We start from the raw sequence: 25,042 nt of genomic DNA, 5'->3' as shown, positions 1-25,042 counted from the left end.
CCAGCTCAGCACACAAAAAGGTGATGAAAATCACAATAAACTGGCATATCGACAACTGCTGTAATGTTAAAGAGTAGTTGTCAGTTTTGTGAGCTGCTGAAACACAGGACCAGCTCCACAATGTTTAAATTACAGGTTTTGGTGACAATGTCACTACTGCAACTGTTGACTGTGTAGTTTTTATAATTACATATGTCTTCTATTTCATTAGTTTTATGAAAATCTACAACTACAACTCAACCTTTTACATTGAGAAATGTATGATTGTTGACACAATTCAAGTGGGATCAAAAATGTTTTGTCCCTCAAAATTCTCTACCATACACGCAATTTTATTCTATGGACCTATAAAGTCCCAGGGGTCCAACTGAAGGGGCGTGACTCGGGCTGTCTTTTCCCTTATTTCTTTATGGGCTTTATTGACTTGAAAAATCATCTTTTTTAAAATTCATAAACATCCCATGTGTGATTTCTGGCACAGTTCAAACTGGATCACAAATGTATTTTTCCATTTAGTACCATACAAAGTTTTTCCACAGAAAGGGGCATGACTTGGGCTGTCTCCTCTGGTTTCCTGTATCTGACCTTATTTTGGACTTTATCCACTTGAAAAGGTATCTTTTTTTAATTTAAAAACATAATATTATGTGATTCGCGGCACAATTCAAATATTTTTGCGAAATGGTGCCCTTGGGAGTCCGATGGAAAGGGGCGTGGCCTCGACGGTCTCTTACGGTTTGCTTTATTTGACCTTGTTTAGGACTTAATCTACTTGAAAACATTTCTTTTTTTGATTCATAAACATCATATATGTGAGTCATGGCACAATTCAGATGGGATTTTAAAAAATATATTTGTGTATCTCCTTTCAAGTTTTCCAAAATGAGTTTCCATGGGGACAACCGGAAAGGTCCTTCACTCGGCTCTCTATTTTCAGACATTTTGCCTGTCTAAAAATGGACGTTTTCTGCAGGTGACCCACTAACTAAAGCTGTAGTGGGCGTTAGAGGTAGAATATTTTGCCTCTGAGATTGTAGTGAAGGTATACAGTTGCGATTAAATGAAAGTACTTCGAACTTGTACATAGTTTCCAACCTGAGCACTCACGTACTGCGCGTCTGGCAGCTCTTGGCCTCGGTGACACATCATTTCCTGTGTAAGGACGGGCTCGGGCGCTTTGTACAAACGAGACGTGTGTGTGTGTGAGAGAGAAAACTTGCTTTCACTTTCACTCTGAGGCTCCATTGACTTGGTCGCGGCGCCGCATTCACAACAATAATACCAGGAAAAAATACTAAAGTAGCAACACTCAGGGACACAGAGGAGCACCTTAGGAAGCCCCGTCATGGCGTTTAAGTACCCGGCTGCGAGAAGAGATGAGACTAAGGTCAGTGTCAAAGTCCCGCTGGGTGCTTTCTCTGTCCGGTCTGTGTGTCTGTCGGCGTTTATCTCCGGTTCAAGCACGAGAATAGCGAGAGCAGGAAGAGAAAGACGAGTCAAAACCCGCAGTGTGGATTTAGAACAAATGGCGAGGAGACGAAGAAACTACAACAAAACTTGGGGAGCAGCTGGAGAGGGAAGCGGGGGGGGGGGGGCACGGAACAAGCTGTCCCGGAGAGGAACGACGTGTTCAACATGTCCACGTTGCGCCCACCGTGACAGCCGAGGTGATTTAAGTTTACCAGTAAGCACTTCTCTCGCGTGTTGTGCAAAACCCCAGACACCGTAGACATTTCTTTTATTTTGTTTTCTCGTGAAGGCACCACGTCACCCCCTCCCCTCCCCTCCCCTCCCCTCCCCCACACTCAACTCATGATTCATCCGCGTTAATGTTTTGTTCTATCTGCCAACGTTTTGATTTAGACAGTTGTTTCACAAGCCCTCAACACGCCCTGTGAGGAATAATAAACTAGTGGTGAGGCTGAATCTGTTTTGGTGAAATCGCATGAGGGGCTCCTACTTAACAATGACTTTAATCTATAATTTCCAGTTAACTGAATATTTGTGCAAAACGCCTGACCCATCTAAGTCATGAAAAACAGATCAGATATGCAAGTTACTATTAAGGAAAACAGAAAAAGTTGGATTTATAGGTTTAGGTATACTTATACAGTTGTTACAGTTGTTGTTCTCATTTATGTGTTTAATTAATTAATTAATGATTACTCATATTATGTGACTGAAGCCAATGCATCAGAATGAGCCTTCAAAACCCACCGTATGTCACTTCTATGCAGAATGTCAACTCTGAGGTGACTATAATGTGCAATGAGGCCGTGACCTCCCTGCCCTCAGTGGTCCTGTTTGTGGTCTCAGGTATTTGAAACCTTCACCACAGTTCATAATTCTGCAGTGAATGCAGCTGATGCAAAACTGTCAAACTGTTTTAATGAGTGAACTTTCAGAGTACAGCCCAAAGCGCCTCATCTGAATTGCGCTTGCATGAGCTGCAGACATTATAAACTTAGTTAACAGCAGATGGAGACTTGCAAAAATGACAACGTTGTCTTACAGAGGGGAGTTGAGCTGGCAAAAAGGAAAAAAAGGATAAGTTCATCCAAAACTGAACATTTGCTCATTATCTTGGTCAATGGGGTGAGGTTTCATGATCCGCAAAGCATTGTCCTGAACAACTGAAGTGGATGGGACTATCCCTGGTCCCAAATTGAGAGTGGCGTGTGCCCTAGCTTTTAGCTTGGGAAGATTTTGGCATATTAAAGGGTATAAATAAGGTATTTTACAATTAATTTGGGAATTCCGGCCCTCCAAAGACTGAATGGAGCCATTTTAAAAAAATAAAATAAAATAAAATTGGGGAGGCAGTTTCTTAACATCATAAAACAAGTCCCCATCTACCTGATTTCTGGAGAAGACAGCAACTGTTTTATGCTGAAAAACCTCCAGAAATGTTTTGAGACTATGACATTTCACCTGGCATCCCCATTTACATAAAGATGAGTGGATTTTGACAGAATTATGACATTTTTGGCTGAACTTATCCTTTAACTTGACATCTCAGAGGAGGCAATGACACAATAAAGTGATATTTTGAGTCTTTTGACTTGGGGTTGTATGAGGTACTCATCCATAGTCAGTGTTTTACCGGCAGTAGATGACTGCCAGCTCTCCCCCCGTGTGGAGAAGTAGCATGGAGCACTGACGGGGAAGCAGAGCATTGTACTTCTAAATGACACCGACAGCAAGAATATTTTAATCACCTATAAGAAGGAACATCCAAAGATAATAGATGTTTACTTGTACACTATATTTTGAACATTTTTAATGTGGACGTCAGACACCCGTTTCCTTTGGCACTACAGTCCCTGACGAACGAAAAAGACTTTTGTGCGCAGAATAACAATAAAAGAAATGCTGGATCTGAGCACAAAGTAAAACAATAAAAAAAAAGGTTGATGTGATGACACAGTCTTTACCCCTTTCCTCAGAAATGCAGGCTGTTGTAAGCTGTTGTGGACTTGGTTCCAGTTTGGGCAAGTCCACAGTCAGAAATGAACACAATCCAGCAGCTATTTTGCAATATGATTGATTTGAAGACATAGACTGGGGAATGAGCAAAAACCATGTGACTTCTAGAAATAGATGTGTAATTATCTGCAGAGTGGATTTGCTCCTTCAATGATACCATCTTTTCAGTGTACCATTCCCAGTACAGACTCCAATACCTAAACTCAGGTATCTGCTGGTACTACAAACCAATGTGATTGCCCTGTGACAAATTAAAGGAAAAACTAAGATGTAAATCGTGTTAGCAAGGTGTTGTGCCACCAGCAACGCTTGCTTGTGCCTTGGCATAATCTACAAGTACCTGGAACTCTACTGGATAGATGGCAGCCATTCTTCCCAAAGCTATTTCTCATTTGGTGTTTTCATGTTGGTGATGGTGATTGAGAGCACTGTCTGACACGTCAGTCCTAAACCTCTCATAGCCATTCAGTTAGGTTGTGATCTGGTGACTGATAAGATGTTGTGATTATTGAAATGAGATTATTTTGACAGGTATTATGACTCTAATGTGATTTCAGATTAGTGGGAATCGTCATTTTTCCATTTTCACTGAAAAAACTCACTTCACGGTGATGTGACATTTGTTGGACTCTGCACCAAACAAACATATTTTCATGGATCTGGAGAACAGCATTCGGAGTCCAGGACATGTCTACATTTATTATATGTATTTTTTTGAGATTTGGTTAATATTTTGATTAATTATGCAGTGGACGATTTGCAGTGATCTTCCCCTCTGAGGGAAGAAGTTGAGTCAAACAATATTAGCAACATAATCCCTAAAGCATTACAGAGCCACCTTTGGTTGTATTTGTTTACTCATGTCTTTGAGTTTTTCATTTAATTAGTCATGAGTCTGTTTGTCAGAAAACATACGTTTGTCCTGCTTTTCTTTCCCCAGTATGCTCAATCCCCTCTGAAGTCTCAGCAGAAACAAACATGATTATAGTTCATAACGATATTCATAGTTCTCTCAACACATCTGACTGTCTCTTTAAGACGAACAAAATCATTTTCCCTTTCGTTTTGATATCTTTTGATTGATTCCAAGGTAAGCTAAAATTCTCAGGAAGAGTTGAGCAAAGTAGATTAGTGTATGACAGTCACTTGAGAGGCTGGCATGCCAATAAGGAGTGACACATTTTCTCAGATGCTCTTCTGTTCCACAGAAATTTGTTTTTTCCAATATAGTTTTGTGCAAGGACACAGTTGTTGTTATTGTTTCATGGTAGCATATTTGTTCCCGTGTAACTTTTTTGTGCCTTTGCAATAGATGGATGACTACCATGGGACGAAGATCTGTGATCCCTATACATGGCTAGAAGACCCCGATGGTGCAGAAACCATGGTATGTGTTGATCTCTTGCAAAGAGCTGAAGCTGTTCCTTAACCAAAAGTTCCCCAAATTTCATCCATAATAAATCTCCTTTTATATCCCAGGCCTTTGTTGAGGAGCAGAACAAACTGACCATGCCGTACCTGGAGCAGTGTTCTGTCCGGGCTCAGTTCCACCAGCGTCTCACTGAGCTGTATGACTACCAGAAATACAGCTGTCCTTACAAAAGAGGGAAGAGGTACTAGCTGAAGGATACTCCTCTCATAGGGGTTATAGTCTGTGCAGTGCCAAACCTGAATTGTAGGTTTAAAGATAAAGAAACAATAGTTGTGACCTTATTTCCTTATTTTCCAGGTATTTCTACTTTCACAACAAAGGTCTCCAGAACCAGAGTGTGCTGTATGTGCAGGACTCTCTGGACGCACCTGCTACTGTATTTTTTGACCCAAATGAACTCTCTGAAGATGGCACTGTGGCACTGAAGAGTAAGCCAGAGTTGATATGCTTGCTATCCACAAAAGCACAAATACCCAGTCATTAAGAAAAACATGAACCATGCAAAATCCCCCATTCTTTGTCCTTGTGTCCATCCAGTGGGCCGTCTGTCTGAGGAGTGTGAATACTTTTCCTACGGTTTGAGCAGCAGTGGTTCAGACTGGGTAACCGTCCATTTCATGAAGGCTGATGATCTCACCAAACTGCCTGATGTGCTGGAGAGGGTTAAATTCAGCTGCTTGGCCTGGACTCATGATGCCAAGGGTGTCTTTTACAACTGCTACCCACCCCAGGAAGGCAAAGCTGATGGTTAGAAAGAGTCACCATACACCTACATGCATGCTCCTTCAAAGAAACAACACATTTAAGCAAACTGTTCACAATGCAAAAACTATTAGAAATGTATTTCCATACTCAATCCATCTGTATGTCATTAAAAGGCACAGAGACCACCAGCAACATCAACCAGAAGCTCTACTACCACGTCATGGGCACGAAACAGTCAGAAGACATTCTGGTTGCAGAGTTCCCCGAGCATCCGAAGTGGCACAGCTCAGTAACTGTAAGTCCATAGTAATCTATAAACTGTTAATGATAATTACCAATTTGCATCAAGGTTACGCTACATTATTGCCTGATTAAGTTGTCATTGAATAATTGCATACCAACAGAAAAATCCACAGAGCCATTTTTTTATAGTAGCACATTTAAACCTTTCCTGCTTTGACTTGTACAAAGGTCTTTGGCTGCCATAAATGTTGATTTGAGCCCTATTTACATTGGACTTATATTGCCAGGGACGTCTATTCATTTTTAATAATTGAAAAGGTCCTGATCTTCCCATGAGACTCTGTCGTGTGAAAACCAGAATTCCGCCATGTTACCTTTCATAGTTTGGCAAACACAGGTCATCTGATATGTAGTGTGGAGTATTAGTCAGTTGAGAATTGGCATGACATTGGTTTCGAGTTGCATTTCTTTTTCAAAATTAGTTTTCTAGTGTCAGACAACGGATCGTGGCTCTTAATATGTCAAACGGCAGACTGCCTCTTTGCGGAGTGCAGTCTGCCGCTGGACAGAGAGGGGAAGGTTCACTGAAAGGTTGTCATATTCTTTTTTTTTTTCCACAGTTTGTTTATTGGGATTTTCATGTTAAGAACAACAGATACAACATTGTGATAAAAACAAAAACAGTACAAAAATAATACAATACAGAGTGGTAAGAATATACGATTTATCAAAATGTATCAAAATGTATAACAAGGACAATAAAAGCAGAATCTAAAGGAAGGACAGAGGGCAGAAAAAAGCAAAAAAAAAAGTAAAAAAAAACAAAAAAAAAACAGAGACAAAACAATGTTAAAGCATAACATTATAGCTGTGAGATCATCGCCATATCTTACCTCCAACTACACCACTGAAAATTCAGTTAATCCGGAATAGATGGAAAATTCAGCTTTCCAACATAAACAAAAAAGGGGTCCCAGATCTTGTGAAACTTCCTTAGTGATCCACTCAATACACATCTAATCCTTTCAAGCTTAACATGCTTGAGGATTTCTTTTATCCACAGTGTATGAGAGGGAGGGCTTGGAGACCTCCACCGCAGCAATATCAACCGCCTTGCTAACAAGGTAACAAATGCTATGAATGTTGCGTCTGAGGAAGAAGGTGGAACTGGAGGTGGTGGTGTGCCAAATAGTGCCGTCATAGGATTGGGCTCTATTACTTTACCTGTAACCTGAGATAATGAAGCAAAAATGTCTCTCCAAAAAGAAAGCAGAGCAGAACAAGACCAAAACATGTGGACATGATTCGCAGGAGCCTGATGACATCTGTCGCAAGATGGGTCTACATCTTTATGAATTTTAGCAAGCCTAACCTTGGTAAGGTGAGCCCGGTGAATGATTTTACATTGGATCAACCCATGTTTTGAGCATATGGAGGACTTGTGTACTCTTTGAAGGGCCACCTCCCAAACCCCCCCAGGGATCTCCTCTCCAAGCTCCACCTCCCAAGTCTCCTTGATTGAATCTAAAGAAGTGAGACAAAGGGAGTGAATATGAGAATAAAAATATGACATTAGTCCCTTCAAAGCAGGTGCAGGCTTAAGAAATGTGTCTAAGGGAGATTCTATTGGTACATTGGGGAATCGGGGGAACGTGTTGATGACAAAACTGCGAATCTGGAAAAATCTGAATAAATGATGTTTAGGTAGGTCAAATTTTTCAGATAACTGTTCGAAAGAAGCGAAAACGTTGTCAATATACAGATCTTTAAATGATTTGATGCCGAGATTAGACCAAATAGTAAATGCTGCATCTACCAAAGATGGTTGAAACATGTGATTAGCAGTTATTGGTGCAAGTATAGAATATGTTTGGAGACCAAAGTGGCGTCTAAATTGGTTCCAAATTCTCAGGGAAGTTCTGACAATTATGTTTCCTGTATAATTAGCAGAAGAGCTCTTGATTGGGGCATGGGCTAGTGCAGAGAGTGACACAGGCCCACATGACGCGGCCTCCATTTCAAGCCAGAAAGGAGAGGAGAAGACTGTACCTGAATGAGCCCAAAACTGAATTATTTTAAGATTAGCTGCCCAGTAATAGAGTTTAAAATTTGGCAAGGCCATTCCACCCAACATTTTGGTTCTCTGCAAAAATTGCTTACGGATCCTAGGGACTTTCTTGTTCCAGATAAATTCTAAAATCAAAGTATCAATCTTACGGAAAAATCCATGAGTGAGAAAAATAGGGAGGCACTGAAAGAGATATAAGAATTTTGGTAGAGTGTTCATTTTAACTGAATTAATCCGGGCAGCTAAAGACAGGTTCAGCACTGACCAGCGATCAAAATCCTCCCGAACACGAGTCAACAGAGAAAGAAAGTTAGCCTTATAGAGGTCTTGGAATTTGTCAGTAACCTGAATTCCTAGATAAGTGAAGCTATGCATCGCAATCTTGAATGGGAAGCTATGAAGAGGGTACTCATGTGCCGCCCTGTTCAGAGGAAATAACTCGCTTTTATTTAAATTTAGTTTATAGCCTGAAATGGCGCCAAATGAATTGAGTATAGTGAGGGCTGTAGGAATAGAGACAGCAAAATTAGAAATGTAGAGAAGCAGGTCATCAGCGTAAAGAGACACTCTCTGTTCCACCCCGTTTCTGAAAATACCCGTAAGACATGAGTTAGAGCAGAGCGCGATGGAGAGAGGCTCAATGGCTAAGACAAACAAAAGAGGGCTCAGGGGGCAGCCCTGCCGAGTGGATCGATGTAGAGGAAAGTATTCTGACTGCGTGCTATTTGTCTTCACCGAGGCTACAGGGGAGGAGTAAAGTAGTTTGATCCATGTGACAAAGTTCTTACCAAAGCCAAATGCCTCTAAGGTGTGAAATAAGTACCCCCATTCCACCCGATCGAAGGCCTTTTCTGCATCTAAAGCTATAACTGCCTCAGGAGAAGAAGTATGAGGAAGCTGATATATCGTGTTAAGCAGTGGTCTTAAATTAAAGAAAGAATGTCTATTTTTAATGAATCCGGTTTGATTGGGGGAAATGATAGTGGGCAGCACAGTTTCCAAACGCAAGGCAAGCATCTTAGATAACAGTTTAAAATCTACATTCAACAAGCTAATCGGACGGTAGGAGGAACAGGAAAGAGGGTCTTTGTTCTTTTTAAGGATTAGAGAAATGCAAGCTTGATTAAGTGTTGGGGGCAATTTAAGAGATCTAAATGATTCATTATACATATCTATCAAGACAGGAGCGAGTTTGTGTTGAAATTTCTTATAAAATTCAATCGGATAACCATCGGGCCCAGGACATTTACCACTCTGCATAGAGGAAATAGCAGTAGATAGCTCTTCAATGGATATAGGCATCTCCAAATTATCAACCAGGTCAGGGGAAACTGAAGGAATCTCAAGTGTAGAGAAAAAGTTGTCAATGCCTTGTGTATCTGAGCTAGTTTCAGATGTATATAATGCAGCATAATAATTTTTGAACCGATCGTTAATTGTTTGAGGGTCTATTGTTAGACCTGTTGGGGTGTTAAGTTGAGGAATTTGGTGAGAAGAGGTAGATTGCCGGAGTTGATGAGCCAATAATTTGCCAGCTTTGTCGCCTTGTTCATAAAAACTACTTCTTGACTTAAGGAGTAAACTGACAGCATTATCTGTAGTAAGTGTATCAAATTCTGACTGAAGGGAGAGGCGTTCTTTGTATAAATCTGGGGATGGAGAGGTGGTATAAAGTGCGTCCAATTGATTAATACGTGTTGTTAGTTCATCCAATTTTTTCTTTTTTTGTTTCCTTTCATAACTTGCAAAGGAAATTATTTGCCCCCTGATATAAGCTTTTAGAGTTTCCCACAGCACAGAAGGAGAAACATCAGCAGTCTTATTTACACTTAAAAATATGTCAATTTGGTCAGAAATCATTTCTACAAATTTTTCAGATGAGAGTAAACGTATATTAAAACGCCAAGCAGAGCGTGCCGGAACAACCCCTCTAATCTGGACATTCATGATGACAGGGGAGTGATCCGAAATGACTGTTGCTCCATAGGAACATGAGTTTACAAAAGGGAGATATCTGTTGTCTACCAGAAAGTAGTCTATGCGGGTGAATGTGTGATGGACATGAGAGAAAAAAGAAAATGTTTTGCCGGAGGGATTGAAAAAACGCCATGGGTCAGAAATAGAAAACTCATCCATGAATGTATTAATTATCCTAGCAGATCTCGAAATAGTAGTAGCTTTAAGAGAAGAGCGATCCAGGTCTGGGCTGAGCCAACAATTAAAGTCACCACCTAAAATCAGAAAGTGGGAGGACATATCAGGTAAGTCAGAAAAAAGCTGTCTAAAAAAGTCTGGGTTGTCCCAGTTAGGAGCGTATACATTTACCAATAGAACGGGGGTGTCATAGATCTTACCAGTAATAATGAGAAATCTGCCACCAGGGTCCGAAATCACATTAGCACACATGAAGGGAACTGATTTGTGTATCAAAATTGCCACTCCTCTAGATTTACTGTGAAAAGATGAGTAGTAGGAGGGACCAATCCACCCACATTTAATTCTTGGAAAGGCAGACGGTTTGAAATGTGTTTCTTGGAGAAAAATTATTTGAGCGCCCAAATGCTGAAGATGATGTAAAACCCTACTGCGCTTAATTGGAGAGTTAAGTCCTTTACAATTCCAGCTAATAAACTTTAACGTACCTCCATCAGGGTTCTGTATTAATTTGGGTTGGGCCATCAAAAGCTATGTAAGAAGAGTACAGAAATTATAGATATTGACTGGCAGATCGATCCCACAGCTAGCTCTGAAGTAATGGTGGTTACAAAAAATAAATAAATAAGTAAATAAAAATAAACCAGAGAGAAAAAAGGAAAAAGAAAAAAAAAAGAAATCAAGGGACAGACGCACATCTAAAACAAACAACCAGAAAAACAACATCACATAGAATCCCCCCCCACCCCACTCTGGCACGTGCACCCCCCCAACTGGGATGCGTGCAAAAACCGCCACAAAAGGAAAAACTCCAAAACACTCCATAGTAGCACTAACAGAAACTTAACAGTGCTACCTGAGATCAAACGGGACCCATAAACCAATACCTTGCGTATGTACAATTCACAGAACACCCCCAGCTGAGCCGTAATTAACCCAGTAGGTGCTAATAGTGTAACACTGTTATAATACAATGTAAGAGAAGGAAGGACGCCAGTATGCAACATTATAAACATGCCAGGCGAAATATTAAAATAAACAGTAGCCTATAACCGCTGCTATACTCGTAAGGCATTATGACCACAAAGAATCGTCTATTTACAGTTCTTATTGATAAACTCAGTGGCCACAGAGGGATCCTCAAACCTGTGTGACGTCCCGTCTGGCATGGTGATTCTCAGCACAGCCGGGTAGAGGAGACCGAACCTCACCGCTGAATGGGAGCGCAGGATGCGCTTCACTGGTGTGAACGCAGCTCGCTTCTTTGCTACGGAGGAGGTGTAATCGGGAAACACAGAAACCTTCTTGCCTTTATAGAGGAGAGGAGAGGCTTCTCCAGCCCGCTGCAGAATCAGGCTCCGGACATGAAAAAAGTGGATCCTTGCCAAGATGGGTCGAGGGGGTTCCCCCTCCTTGGGCTTCTCGCGCAGGGTCCGGTGGGCCCGGTCGAGTAGAGGTGTTTCATTCAGCCCGAGCAGGTCCCGCAGCAACTGGGCAATGAAGTCGGTGGGTCTGGGTCCCTCCACTCCCTCTGGTACACCAAGCAGCCTAATGTTATTTCTTCGAGATCTTGCTTCAAGATCCTCGTATTTGTCCTCTAGACCGGCGGCCCGCTTAGTTAGCATGCTAACAGTAGCTTCCAACTCGACAATCCGGCCACCGTGGTCAGAGGCTGAACGCTCAAGATCACACACAGTCACTGCATGAGCTTCAACTGTGCGCTGAAGCGGTTAAATAGAGCTCTTTAGTTCTTGCCTGACAGACGCAATCTCAGACCGCAAACCAGTGGATAAGTCATCAATTTTCCCGAAAATGTCGGATCTGAGAGAGTCCATCATTGATTGTAGCATTGTAGCATCGAGGCCACTAGCATCGCCAGGAGCCTCGGTGCACGTTGAACCTGGTCCTGTAGCTTGCGGTGCCTTGCGGCCTCCCTTTGAGGATTCTTTCGGGCGGGTGTTTGACATAGTGATCGGTCGGGAATCAAAATAACTCAGCTAAAAAGGTGTCATAAGTGCCACACAATCTTCCTAAGGTGTCGATACTTTAAATTGTACAGAAAAATAATACTTTAAGTCTCATTTTCACGGAGCACAAGGGGACACGTCTACTCTCTTCCACGCTCCATAGCGCCCCCCAGGTTGTCATATTCAAGTACAATGACAAAGCCTCTTTTACCTGATTGAAATGACTGAAAGTGAGCCAGTCCACGCTAACCCTGACCAGATCAGCACCAAAAGCTAATGTGGTCAATACTGTGCTTAGACCTGGAAATCTTCTAATAAGCATTTAAGAGAACTCCTTCTACTGATGCTCGAGTTATTCACATGACATTTTTATGTCTCTCATCTCTTTGGTATTTTGAAATGATTAATGACCTGGCCCATTTGTTGTGAAGAGTGCACCATTCCCATCAATAGGAGCCCTGAGAAGATTATTATAACGAAGACTACATTCGCATAATCACGTGCCTTTCTTTCCATCTTTCTTTGCTTCTTTTCCTCCCTCTCTGTATTCATTTCTGTTTCCAGATATCGGACGATGGCAGATATGCCGTTTTATCCATTACTGAAGGCTGTGAGCCTGTCAACCAGCTGTGGTACTGTGACCTTCAGCAGCTCCCCAATGGCATCACAGGTTTGTATCCTGTAACAAACCCCCGACTGAGATTTGAGCCCTACAGAAACACGACTATTGACACACTTTCGTGAGAAGTAAGATAAGAGATGACAAAGGAATCCTGAAACCTGCTGTGGCACTTTTGTACTTGTACTTGTTCGTGGGAATCTTACATTGATCTAAGAACAGATGTAAGCTGGTATTTCAGACTTTACAAGCCTTGGTGAATATTCATCCCCAAATTAAAATTGATGGTTGGGGGCACAAATGGATATGTGTGCAAATGATATTTAGAATATCTCTAGAATATAGCTTGTCATGAGAATTAAACACCACATGAATCATTTGTATTTACATGCCCAGTTTCCTTCTGATGAAGTCAACTGATCATGTAGTTCATGAAACTGCAAATAATTATAAAAAAAAAATGCCCATTACAACTTCCAAGATAGCAAGGTGATGTCTTACCATGTCTTCAACCAGAAGTCCAAACCCAAAGATACTCATAAACCATTTTATCTGACTAAGATATACAGGAAATCCATATATTTTAATAGATTAATCAATTGACAAAAAGGTTTGCGATTATTTTTTGTAGTTAGACTAACAATGATCAGGAGAACACAGGAGAACACAATGAAAAGTCACTTTTATATTATTTTCCTTTTCAAATCAGTTATCATTATTATCAACATATCCAGTCAATGAGTATGCACTACTTTGAGAGTCACCTTGGAGTTAGCATTAATGTTCCAAAATCCAACTTTCATTTATTGTAAACCACATGAGCTTTCCTGTTAGCACACAATAACATCCCTCCAGCTTCGTGGCACTTAAAATAACCTGCTGTATCGACAACTAAGTAGTTGATGCCATCGCCAATGACTCAACCATTATTGCACCAGATGGTGAAAAAATCTACTTTGCCACTGGTTGTCTGTTTGGAAATATCTCTCGCCCCCACAGACAGGAAATTTTACACTTCTTAGTGCAAGTCAGTTGTGAGAATATGATTTGTGATGTGTGCAGCCAGTATGATTCAGGTGTGTGGGAAGGCTGTGTTTTTTTTCTTGTGGAAGACACTGAATCAATACCGTGTCCCTCTGATTTGTGGTGGAGATAAAAAGCACATGATTCATGATTTACGTAACAGTCATATTGTATCTATTTTCTTAATTTTGACTGTTTTTCAGACCTGTTTATATCTTATTGTCACATTTCTTCTTGACTTTGCAGTGCATGCTTTAGGCGTTTCATTTCGTTTCTCTTGCTACTTGCTATTGTATGTTTGTTGTTATTGATAAGAAACACACTGTTTATTTTGTCATTGTATTCATCTTCTCTAGGCCTGCTGCCTTGGGTCAAACTTGTGGACAACTTTGATGCCCAGTACTCATATATTACCAATGAGGGAACTGTGTTTACGTTCCACTCCAACTTGGATGCTCCTCGGTACTGTCTCATCAACATCGACATCCAGAAGCCAGACAGGAAGCACTGGACCACCCTCATTCCACAGCACGACAAGGACGTCCTGGGTAAGACTGAATGAAAATTTCAATAAAATATACAGTAGAAGGCCGAGTCAGCTCTGTAGTCTACCACTATAGTATCAGTTCTCTACAGGAGAAAACTAATACGTCTGAGTGTTCGTACAGTAGCTTGTAAAACAGACCTATGTCACTATGACCATTGTGGGCTTGTGTCAGAGCGCGTGAAAACTCCACCAAGTGTTGAAAGACGTAAAGGGCTTGTACGTGGAATCGTAGTTCCACAATTCCAATCTCAGAATATTGTGAAATAGTTTTTTTTTGCTGAATATCTGTCCCAATGTTTCGATCACAGTTCAACCACAACAAGTGGGAAGTTCTGTCTGTGGTTGAAGACTTCGTCACAGCGAACTCAAAAAGTGAAACTTGGTCTATAAGCACTATGTCTTTTATGAGTCATTTGAATGATGGTAAATGGTGGATTGATGGAAAGATACACGTCCGAGCTACTGCCTAAATTTCTATTTATGTTTATGTTTTTGGTGACACTTAGTAACCATTCCATTAATGTCTGTCTTATTAGCATTAATATTGGTAGCATATTGACTTTTTTTTAGTCTCTATAAAGCACTTATTCTTATTCTGCAACAACTAGGTCATTAATTAAGCCTTTTTCCTCAAGAAAGTCCTAACTATATAGATGGCAGGTAAGGAAGCTGTTGAACATAAATATGATCCTAAGATGCCTAGCTTAGTATGGGCTTTATAAGGCAGTAGTACCACAAGAATAGTCATTCTTCCTTAATAATACATTTAAAAAATAGTCAATTTCTATTTAATAAACACAAAGTTACAAGTGTAGATTGTGTCAAAATAACTCTGCATTAATCTGTTGAGTTAGGTGTTCCTGATATCTAATAATGAAAGGGTATGAATGCTGCTAATATGCATGCTATTAACCAACTTGATAATGGATAATATGTGTACCCCAATATGAAATATTTCCAACTTCCTTATTGTCGTATGCAGAACAGTTACAGCGAAGCAGTCACTTGGCAATGGAATTGTTCATTCTGATTGTAAAACGTGTGCACACACTAGTACAGATTTTGAGACAAATAGTGTAATGACAAAAGGTGCAGAAACAAAGGAACAAATTCTGCATGTCTGCATAAAAATACTAACACAGTGATGTGTAACATAATGATGGTGATATCTTTACTTTTGTTTTCACCAACGTTACTGTTTGAGGAAAGATTTTAAATGAATAATGTGATCATGTAAAATAATGTTTTGAACTACTTTTCCACTTCATGATGATTCATAGTGAGTATGCATGGCGGGTCTTAACAGTATGACACACCTGTTGCCATGGTATCAAACAAATAATTTAATTAATGTTGATGCACTGTTGCTCTGGTGTAGATAGATGTAGATCAGCTGCTGTGATTAAAAAAAAATGGTCATGTTGCCAAAAAACTATGGTCGGATATGTCAATCCATTTATTTCACATTACACCAAAAAAAGAACGTCTCTTAAAATAAACACCAACTTCACCGTGTCACAGTCAAAAACCGTAGACCCTCATTGTGCGCCACACCTGTTACAATTAGTCCTACACTGAAGTGGACTACCATGATTCCACACAGCGCTACACTGGTCATCATTAAAATGGCTCGAACACAACCAGTCCCTAATAGCTTATGGCCATGCAAGACATAACCATTACAATCATAGAGGTAAAACTCAAAACAATAAAATAAATGAAATCATTTTCAAAATATAGAACCGCAACAAGAAACTCTTTTTGTTAACTCTGGTTCACATACGAAAACTTGATACAGATTTTGTCAGTTTTGTCACGTGTCTCTCAATAATATTTGTCTTTCTTTGAATTTAAACAGATCTGACAGTGCCTGATTTGTCAGGGAAAGTTTTGATGACTGTCCAGGAATTTCTGGGAGCAGTGGCATCTACGTTTTAATGTCCCCTGTTTCAAGATTACATTTTGGGTTTACTCCACTTCTGTCTTTTCTGTAATTTGGCAAGGTATTCTTGGGACCATCTTTTGCAGAATAAACCTGAAATGTATTGCGCCTGTTTGCATCCTCTTTTTGCATGCTGGTCCTTACAATCAAACTAGCCTGGGGGGAAAATTGGTTTCCTCTTCAATATGAGCAGATGGTTTGCTGTCAGAGGTTCCAGGTCATTAGAGTCCTCAGAGACTTTAGTAATGGGTCAGTTCTGGCCAGCCTGATCATGCTTTTCCAAGCACCGCCTTGATGTGAGGCTGTGAGTGGGTTGAAAGTCCACTTGATGTCATCGTGCAGCAAAGCTTTCTCAATTGTCCCATTGTTAATTTCTGAAATAGCATTTTTTCCTTTTCTGCTCCTGCGAAAAGTTTTGGCATTATCTGAATGAAAATGTGATATGAGTCCTTTACTTGAAGATGATCATAATATTTCAGATAGGAAAATCTTTGCTTTATCTCAATGGGCCCATAATAATCCACCCCCACATTGGTGAACGTTGGTGAACTGTGGTGAACGTAGGCAAGTCTGGAGCTGTTATTTGTTTGGGAACATCAGCCATCTTTTGCCTACATGTTTTCCTTTAAAACGCTTGCACAAGGCTCACCTTGACAAGATCTTTCTTGCGACTATGTTGGCGTGAGCGATACCCAATATCCCACACCTTTCACTCAACCGAGAGAGTACCTTCTCCCGCCTTCGTCAGTTGACAAACTTTTTTCCACGGAACAAACTTACTCAAATCTAATAGAGCATTTTTTATATTTAATATCCATGCAACTGCAGTTTTCAGTCGCCTCCGATCAGAGTGATACATGATGAGCTGACTGGTTGCACTCGTGTGCTGTACACATCGTCTATAGTGGACTCTACCTTGCAGTGCATCCATGTTTCCTTCTCTTCCCGTTAACCATGTCTTGTTGTCCAGAAGCCTATGGTCTGTCAGTCCTTTAGATGCATCGTCAGCAGGATTTTTTGATGTGTGGATATACTGCCATTGTACTCCGTTTGAAGTTTCCCTAATGACGGCTATTCTGTTCACAGTGGCAAAATGACAGCCATCATCATCAAGGTCGCCTTTCCGATCCTCACATGCGCCATTAACCAACCCACCCCAACAGGGTTTTAGTTTAAATAGGGTTCCTCGCCTTGGCTGTTAACAACTTCCTATGGTTCCAGCAACTTTGAAGTGTTCGTACCAGTTAATAACTCCACTTCAGCATAGATTTTAGGAATGTCAGTGTGATCAATTTAGGGCCACTTGGGGAGGTTTTAGTTTTTGATAATGTTTGCTGTAGTCACTGGCATCGTTTCTTATGTGCAAACATTTGGAAGATTGTAGTACCCTATTCCATGAAAGCTGGATATCTCTAGTCTATTGACAATGTATACTGACATCGTTGTCTTAGGGCTCATTGTTAACAAACACATCTTTGATCTTTTCCCAGTCAGTTTGAGCTTTTGGTCCAGTGCTTCAAATCAGAATGTAGATGTTGACTCACTGTCTAACAAATCATGAGTGTGAATCACCTTGTTGCCTTTTCTTGCTTTCACCTGAACTGGAAGAATTGGGAATATTCCATTACTACTGGCCCCTAGCTTCCAAAAGCTTGAGGTCGACACAAGTGTGTTGTTTACAGTCGCTTCGTTTTTGTTTTTTTTTAGTTCACATCCCTCTTGATTTGCATTCCTCTTTCAGTGGGTGGAATGTCCCCCAAAATTGGGTCAGACAAGAGCTTGACCTGAAGTGCGTCATGTCATTGAAGTTCAGTTTGCGCTTTTGTTTTTCATAAATATCACATGCTGTGCTTCTGAATTGTTCCCTCAGTTTAAAAGGAAGTTTTGAAATTACAACTTTAAGGTTAGCAGACATGTCAAGTTCACTCATGTCCTTTAATTGTCCTTTAATCATTTTGAGCTTTAGCAGCAGGCCAGTTGAGAACTTTTTTCCATGTAACCTGCTGTGATCTGTGTTTCATTGCCAGAAAGTTCTTGTAGGAAGGTTGCAGCCGTTTCAAAGCCTCTCTCAGGACTCCTATGTAAACAACTTTGTCCAATGTCTCATGAACGCCTTCTGGTGTATCTGTCCAGAAAATACAAAAAACAGTCATCATTCAAATGGCTCCAACAATGCATGCAGTTGACAGTGAGGAGTTGATGATTGCATAAGATAATAGTGTGTTAACGTAGGTCAATCGCCAGTTTAATAATGTCCAGTATCAACTCTTCACATCTTTTTAACTCCAGATTGATGTTTGTTGTGATGGTGGTTGTGGGCGACAGACTGTGTAGAATTATGCCAGTAGTCACTGATCAGTTTGCTTAGTTTTTGTCATTGACTCTGGTGACACTCAACCGGAAAATACCATAAATAGAATTGTGTTTATTATGTGTAATAAACAAAGTGACCAAGCGAAGGCAGCCTCTGTAGCACCACTGACAGTAGTTAAGCATCAACATGTATCACACTTTTAGTATATTAGACTGCCCCCTGCTGGCTGTTGATGAGCATTCATCATTTCACAGTGAATGGTTCCATTAAGTAATTCACACTACAGGTTTTAATACTACTGTTTTTGTTTTTATCATGCATTGGTCAATGTAGATATTTTGGAATGTTTTTGCTTCAGTAACACAGTAGTTTAGATTTCCATTCTTGACATGTAAGCATATCAGCACATTTAACACATTATATAGCCTCATTTGCATCATAATACATTAAATATCAGATTGTTTTTAATACAGAAGCCCTTTAAAGAGGCCGTTTTCCAGAAAGGAGTTTATTCTCAGACTCTGAGCCAGAAATCTCCACTTCAGTCTTACTTCTCCTTAGGTCAGGTTTTCATGCAGGGGTTTGTTCATATATTATTCATAGCCTGATTTATGAAACATTTTATTTTTTATGGCTGTCGACAGTATTTTCTTATTTATGGACTGATAAAAAGAGATATCCAAAGTTCTTTCAGCATCAACATTTGGCTGTGATATATCAAGTCACCTTCAATTCATAGCCATTATATTTGGCTTCATACCATCATGAGACGACTCCTCTCTGACATGGCAGAGAGAAAGTTGACACTGGTAGTAACAAGAGAAAGGAAGACAAACAACAAGGATACTGTTTCCCTTGGATACCATGTTTACAATAAAACCAGTCACACAATGTCTTATTCACTTTCTATCACTTCCTTTTTGTTATATATATCTTCAGGCTCCGTCTCCTGTGTGAACCAGCACCACTTGCTGGTCAACTATCTCCATGACGTGAAGGATATCCTACAGGTGTATGAGTTGTCCACAGGCAAGCACGTCAGGGACCTGCCGCTGGACGTCGGCACCGTTGGCGGAGTGAGCTGCAAGAAGAAACACTCTGAATTCTTCTACAAGTTCACCTCCTTCACTACCCCTGGTAATTCTGGCATTCGTTCAAGTATTCCCAGATGTGTTAAATTCATTTTAATCACTTAAATTACTGTAAAATAATCCCACATAAAAAATAACTATGAAAAGTGTTGCTATCTATGCATACAATGTTTTTTTCCGGCATTTTAGCTTGACAAATTTAGAATTGGTTGTTGCTCAGTCTTCGGTTGATCGACTAATTACTGCAGCCCAAAAAATAATACATCTGAAATCGTATTGCTGCAAGTGCTGTATTGCTACTGTAATGGCAACTTCAACAATAACTTTTAATAGTGTATCAAATATCTGAACAAATACATACTCAAAGGAAAAGACTAAATACTAGATGTAATTGTCTTTATTAGGATATCTCATGTAAATTGTAATTAGTATGTGTTACAGCCTTATATTTTCTCTCTAAATATTAAAAAACCTGTCTTAAATCATGTCCATGTGCTGTTGTGCTCAGGTATCATTTACCACTGTGATCTGAGTGAGCCAAACGCAGAGCCCAGAGTGTTCAGGGAGGTGGAGGTAAAAGGCATCAAGCAAGAGGAATATCAGACCAGCCAGGTGACATAACTCTTTCTACTTACTGGATTTCCCCCATCATCTTCAGCTCTGTTGTTTTTGTTCCTGTTGTGTTTTCACACCAACTGGTTGCTTATTCATGTCATGACGCAGATATTCACTGGGGTTGAGGAAGTACAATATTGTGTGTGTGTTTGTGCGTGTGAACTTCACACTTTAAGTGAAAACCTTAGTTACAAAACATTGATATAAGAAATGTTATGTAAAAGAGAGATGCATTGAAAATTAATATACAACAGAGGTAATCTTTTGAGGAACAAGTGTCATCATTCATCTTTTGCCATTTAGCTACTGAACAACAAAGTTAATGTTGCTTCCTGATCGAGAGACAAACAGACTGATTAAACTCATCTTCTCTCACACATTTACAGGTGTTTTATCCCAGTAAAGATGGAACCAAGATCCCCATGTTCTTGGTTCACGCAAAGGGCCTTGTGAAGGATGGGACTCATCCTGTCTTCCTTTACGGCTATGGAGGCTTCGAGCATTCCATACAACCATACTACAAGTAAGTACAGATGCTCTGCACTAAGTCTCATATCACTTCTTTTGTCCCAATCAACAGTCAAAAACTCAAAGACTCTTCATTTACTATCATAAATGACATAGAAAGCAGCAAAGCCTCACATTTAAAAAGCTGCAGCCAGCAAATGTGTTTGCTTGAAGAATTGTTTCGACGGTTAATGAATTATCAGAACTTATTCAACTCATTTTCTTTCAACCTACTAATCACTTAATTGACCAAGGGTGTATGTTCAAATGTCCAAAGTAGGGGAGGTAGATGAAGAATGGCCATACCTTTCTGTAAAACTTAAAAGGCCAGTCATGTTTGTTCTGCAAAACATTCCTGTGCTCTTAAATATAATAATAGTAATATAATATATAGCAATATAGTATAGTATATAGTATATTATATAGTAATATAACATGCGAAAGAGGGTTAGATAAAATTGATATGGGATTTTTTGATTGTGTAGCACATGAAGGTGAGCTGATTGCTGGTTGTTGCCACGGTTTTAAACATACCTGCCATTGTCTGAGACTTCGGGAATACAGGGAGAAATATATGAGGGGCTTCTTTGTGTTTGATTTCTCTGTAAATTATAGGGGATTTCAAAGTAATATTTTGAAAGAAAGGTTTAACTGTACCAACAAATTATTACTACCAATACAAATGCAACATTTACAATTTCAAACTCTGAAAACTTCTAGTTTTAAGTGTATGCAGCTAAACTGTTTTCCTGATTGATTTCCTCCTGTCTGTCTTGTCTGTGGCCAGTGTTGCTTACCTGCTGTTTGTGAGACACCTGGGAGGGATCCTGGCCGTGGCTAACATCAGAGGTGGCGGCGAGTACGGCCTCACCTGGCACAAAGGTAAAGACATCCAGAAAACCAGAACAGTGTCAGTTAGAAAATACTAACCTTAAGTTTGATTTAGTTTTAATTCTGTTTCCTTCTCATCTGTGTTTGTAGCCGGATCATTAGGGAACAAGCAGAACTGCTTCGATGACTTCCAGTGTGCAGCAGAGCATCTGATCCAGGAGAACTACACCACGGCCAGTCGCATCGCTATCAATGGAGCCTCTAATGGAGGGCTGCTCGTGGGTAAGTACGGGGTCCAAAGGTGTTTGTGTTTTGTGTGCAGAGCCCCGACACAGAGAACAAGAGAGCGTGAAGGGTTTTAATAGGTATTCCCCAGAAGCTATAATACAACACTTTATTTGTTACATCAAGGAAATTACATTTTACAAGTGGGCTTCATTTTTTATTGCCGAAATCTGCTAATGGAGCTTTTTACTCTAAATCCTCCCCCAATTCAATTCAGCCCTTGAAGCTGCTGACGGTGCATACAGGGTTCTGCAAGTCTCTGTGTCTGAAGCCAACTGTGTGTCAGCTAAGATCACTCGTCCTTCTCTGGTCTGAGCTGCATTGATCAGAACGCTTTGTATTCTTTAGATCACATCTCTGGCATAATTGGTAATGTCAAATTCATCTAACAGTAGTTAGCTGCTTAGCTGCAATTAATTTAGCTATTAAACAGCACATTAAACAGCGCTTAGTCACATCATTTACCAAAGGCTGGCTGCCATATGGCATCACACAAACCCAACTAATGCCTTCCTCCCTGGTGTGTAAGTAGCTATATAGGAGTGATTGTGTCCTACAGTGTAGACAGTAAAGTGAATGAATGTGTGTAACACAGATTTTTTTAAATACACACACACAGCAGCTTGTGTGAACCAGCGTCCGGACCTGTTCGGCTGTGCTGTGGCAGAGGTTGGGGTGATGGATATGCTGAAGTTCCACAAGTTCACCATCGGCCACGCCTGGACCACCGACTACGGCTGTTCTGACAATCCGGAGCAGTTCAAGTGGCTCATCAAGTATGAAAAACTCTCACACACACACACACACACCAAACTATATTTACATACAAGAATACTGCATGCTCTGCCGTCTGCCATCAGACCAAGGTGGACCCAGCCCGGGTCAGTTTGTTGTAATATATCATTTATCTGCTGCTGATCAGTTTGAAATAATTTACCCTAACAAAAACCGACCTCAGAGATTGCTTGCCTGATTGTGTTTAAATCCAATAAAAACCATAATAGCTCGAGGAGTCATTCTTTTAGAGCAGAAGTCAAAGACTTCTCTTTTTTTGTGGCATCTTGTTGTACACTCGTGATAAAGTAATTATGTTATGTGCGTGTAAGTGACGGTGAGAATGCGTTTTTGCACAGAGCAAAAAGAGAAGCAGGTCGATTTTCTAAAACTGTTTCAATGATATTATCAGTCATTGTGGTCACTTGACTCACACATCATTTTAGCGTAGATTGTAGAGATTTTAGTGATATGAAGCTAATCTTAGAAAATAGGGTGTAGGCACAAGGGAGATAGCAAATGAAACTATCAAAACTCCTTTGCAGTCTGTGTGCAGATTTTAGGGATATGAAGACTCTGAAGACACTCATACAAATGTTAAAATAGAGCCTGGTTCATGAACAACAAATAGGTTATATAGCAGTTCACCCAGGTTCCTGTGCAGAGCTGCAGCTCACCTGAGATTCACTTCACTCACCTTCACCTCCCTCACAAGAGCTGCCCACATCTCTCCATCCAACATCTGATCCGAATTTAGCATTTTCGCGCATTTTTTCCCCCCTCTCTGCTCTGACCTCCAGCAAGGAAATTAAATAAGCAAGTACTACCTTTGTTAATTTATAGTGTTGATCATGTGTTGTCTATATTTACTCAGTTGTTCAGTATTTTCTTCTGAGCATGTTGGTGTGAATAGTTGTTGTGTGTTAAGTCTTTGTTAGTTTCAATAATCTCCAGGGTCTGTTTCCAGATTTACACACACCCACACGTGCCAAAGAATCCCAGCAGGGCAACTGAATCGCGCGCTAAGGTTCATGAACCACTCTCACATTCTCCTCACGTTTCCTTCCAACTGCTCTTCCTCACCTTCTCTCCAGGTACTCTCCTCTCCATAATCTGCCTCCTCCACCGTACTCTGGTCCTCCCTACCCCGCCGTCCTGCTTCTGACAGCAGATCACGATGATCGCGTGGTGCCTCTCCACACCCTCAAATATTGTGCTGCCCTGCAGCACGGAGTGGGCAGCAGCCCCTCGCAGCGTCAGCCTCTGATGGTCAGGGTGGACACCCGCAGTGGGCACGGTGCAGGGAAACCCACCGCCAAGGCCATCCTGGAAGACACACACATCTTTTGCTTCATCGCTGAGACACTTGGGCTCAGCTGGAAGGAATGAAGAGATAATGACAGGGAGAGAGGTTCTGGATATACACGGTGAAGAGAGGCTTTTAAAGAGATGAGAGGTTACTTTTTTATACATTTAAAAAACATATTAAAGAAGAAAATAGAAGAAAATACTGGTACAACTATAGCGAACGGTTAGAGAAAGATGTAAGAAAAAAGTAATGGGCATATCACAAGACACACAATAATGAACAACTACAATACAAACAGCTTTATTAATCACTTCAGGAAAATTTTGCTAACTACGGTGCGCTAAAAATCTGAGATATTCATCACACTGCCTGAAACAACCCTTGACTGTCGATTGCCTTATACCAATGAAATGCACTAAAACATTATGAATTCATTTTGAATGCATGCTCTAAGTTAAGAACTGAATTTTAAACTTTGGATGGAGAATTTTCAATAAAATCTCTTGTTTGTACTGATCTTTGTCCAGTGTGTCAATAATCCATATGTGCTGAATCTAAATATTCTTTCGTAAAACAGATCTAGTTAGATTGGAATCCTTCAGCACTTTGGGAGGAGGAAACGTTTTAAAGCATGACTTTAAAGCATCAAAGAAGGGGTTCCCGGGGGAGCCTGTGGTTTAGGGGTGACATCAGCTCAGAGATCCCATTCATTTTTATACAAGTCCCGATCTACTTCAGCTGTTTATGACAGCACTGCAACACTGTCTTGCCATGAAGCCCCAGAAACTTCATGCAAATTTCCATCGGTAGATAATAACCAAATTTTCACTTTTGGGTGAACTTTTCCAGAAAAATGTGCTGTCTGTAGGGAAGGTTGATTTTTGAGTCTCATTTCCAACTCATCAAGAGCTGACGCTTTTTTGATTGTAGGACGGGTCGGCAGCCATCCCCGAGCGTCAGTTTTTGATGAACTGAAGATGAGACTAAAAAAAATCAACTCTTTGCCATTTGTAAGAAACGTTGGATATCTCAGTATATGTGCTCATTTAGCTTTCTCGCCAAGAGTGAGATGAGAAGATCAGAAACGTCTCTGATGTATGTGAGGCGAATTTGCAGCTAGAGCCAGGAAG

The 25,042-nt window shown here is 40.5% G+C and overlaps 1 protein-coding gene across 2 annotated transcripts; it reads left to right on the top strand.

Moving 5' to 3' along the window:
• The first annotated feature begins 997 nt into the window (after nt 1-997).
• LOC119017158 (prolyl endopeptidase-like) lies at nt 998-24,429 on the top strand. 2 transcript variants are annotated; one of them, XM_037093633.1, is made up of 15 exons: nt 998-1,387; nt 4,799-4,873; nt 4,966-5,099; nt 5,216-5,346; nt 5,456-5,665; nt 5,797-5,918; nt 12,620-12,725; nt 14,054-14,245; nt 19,440-19,637; nt 20,100-20,203; nt 20,593-20,729; nt 21,501-21,595; nt 21,695-21,826; nt 22,449-22,605; nt 23,698-24,429. In XM_037093633.1, exons 1-15 carry the CDS (start codon nt 1,346-1,348, stop codon nt 23,990-23,992), a joined length of 2,130 nt encoding a protein of 709 aa, XP_036949528.1. In that variant the 5' UTR covers nt 998-1,345; the 3' UTR covers nt 23,993-24,429. The 2 variants fall into 2 exon arrangements, with proteins under 2 accessions (XP_036949528.1, XP_036949530.1); XM_037093635.1 differs by lacking the exon at nt 998-1,387 and adding an exon at nt 1,532-1,667.
• The last annotated feature ends 613 nt before the right edge of the window (nt 24,430-25,042 follow it).

The sequence above is a fragment of the Acanthopagrus latus genome, chromosome 3 (genome assembly GCF_904848185.1).
Source record: "Acanthopagrus latus isolate v.2019 chromosome 3, fAcaLat1.1, whole genome shotgun sequence".
Classification (NCBI taxonomy): domain Eukaryota; kingdom Metazoa; phylum Chordata; class Actinopteri; order Spariformes; family Sparidae; genus Acanthopagrus; species Acanthopagrus latus.
This window is presented reverse-complemented; position numbering and strand designations above follow the sequence as displayed.

What these genes read in the sequence shown, in the direction of transcription:
- LOC119017158 (XM_037093633.1), top strand. Translation starts at nt 1,346, where the DNA reads ATGGCGTTTAAGTACCCGGCTGCGAGAAGAGATGAGACTAAG. An exon ending in TCCATACAACCATACTACAA is followed by an intron (nt 20,730 to 21,500) that starts GTAAGTACAGAT and finishes GTCTGTGGCCAG; the next exon opens with TGTTGCTTACCTGCTGTTTG. An exon ending in CGGCCTCACCTGGCACAAAG is followed by an intron (nt 21,596 to 21,694) that starts GTAAAGACATCC and finishes CTGTGTTTGTAG; the next exon opens with CCGGATCATTAGGGAACAAG.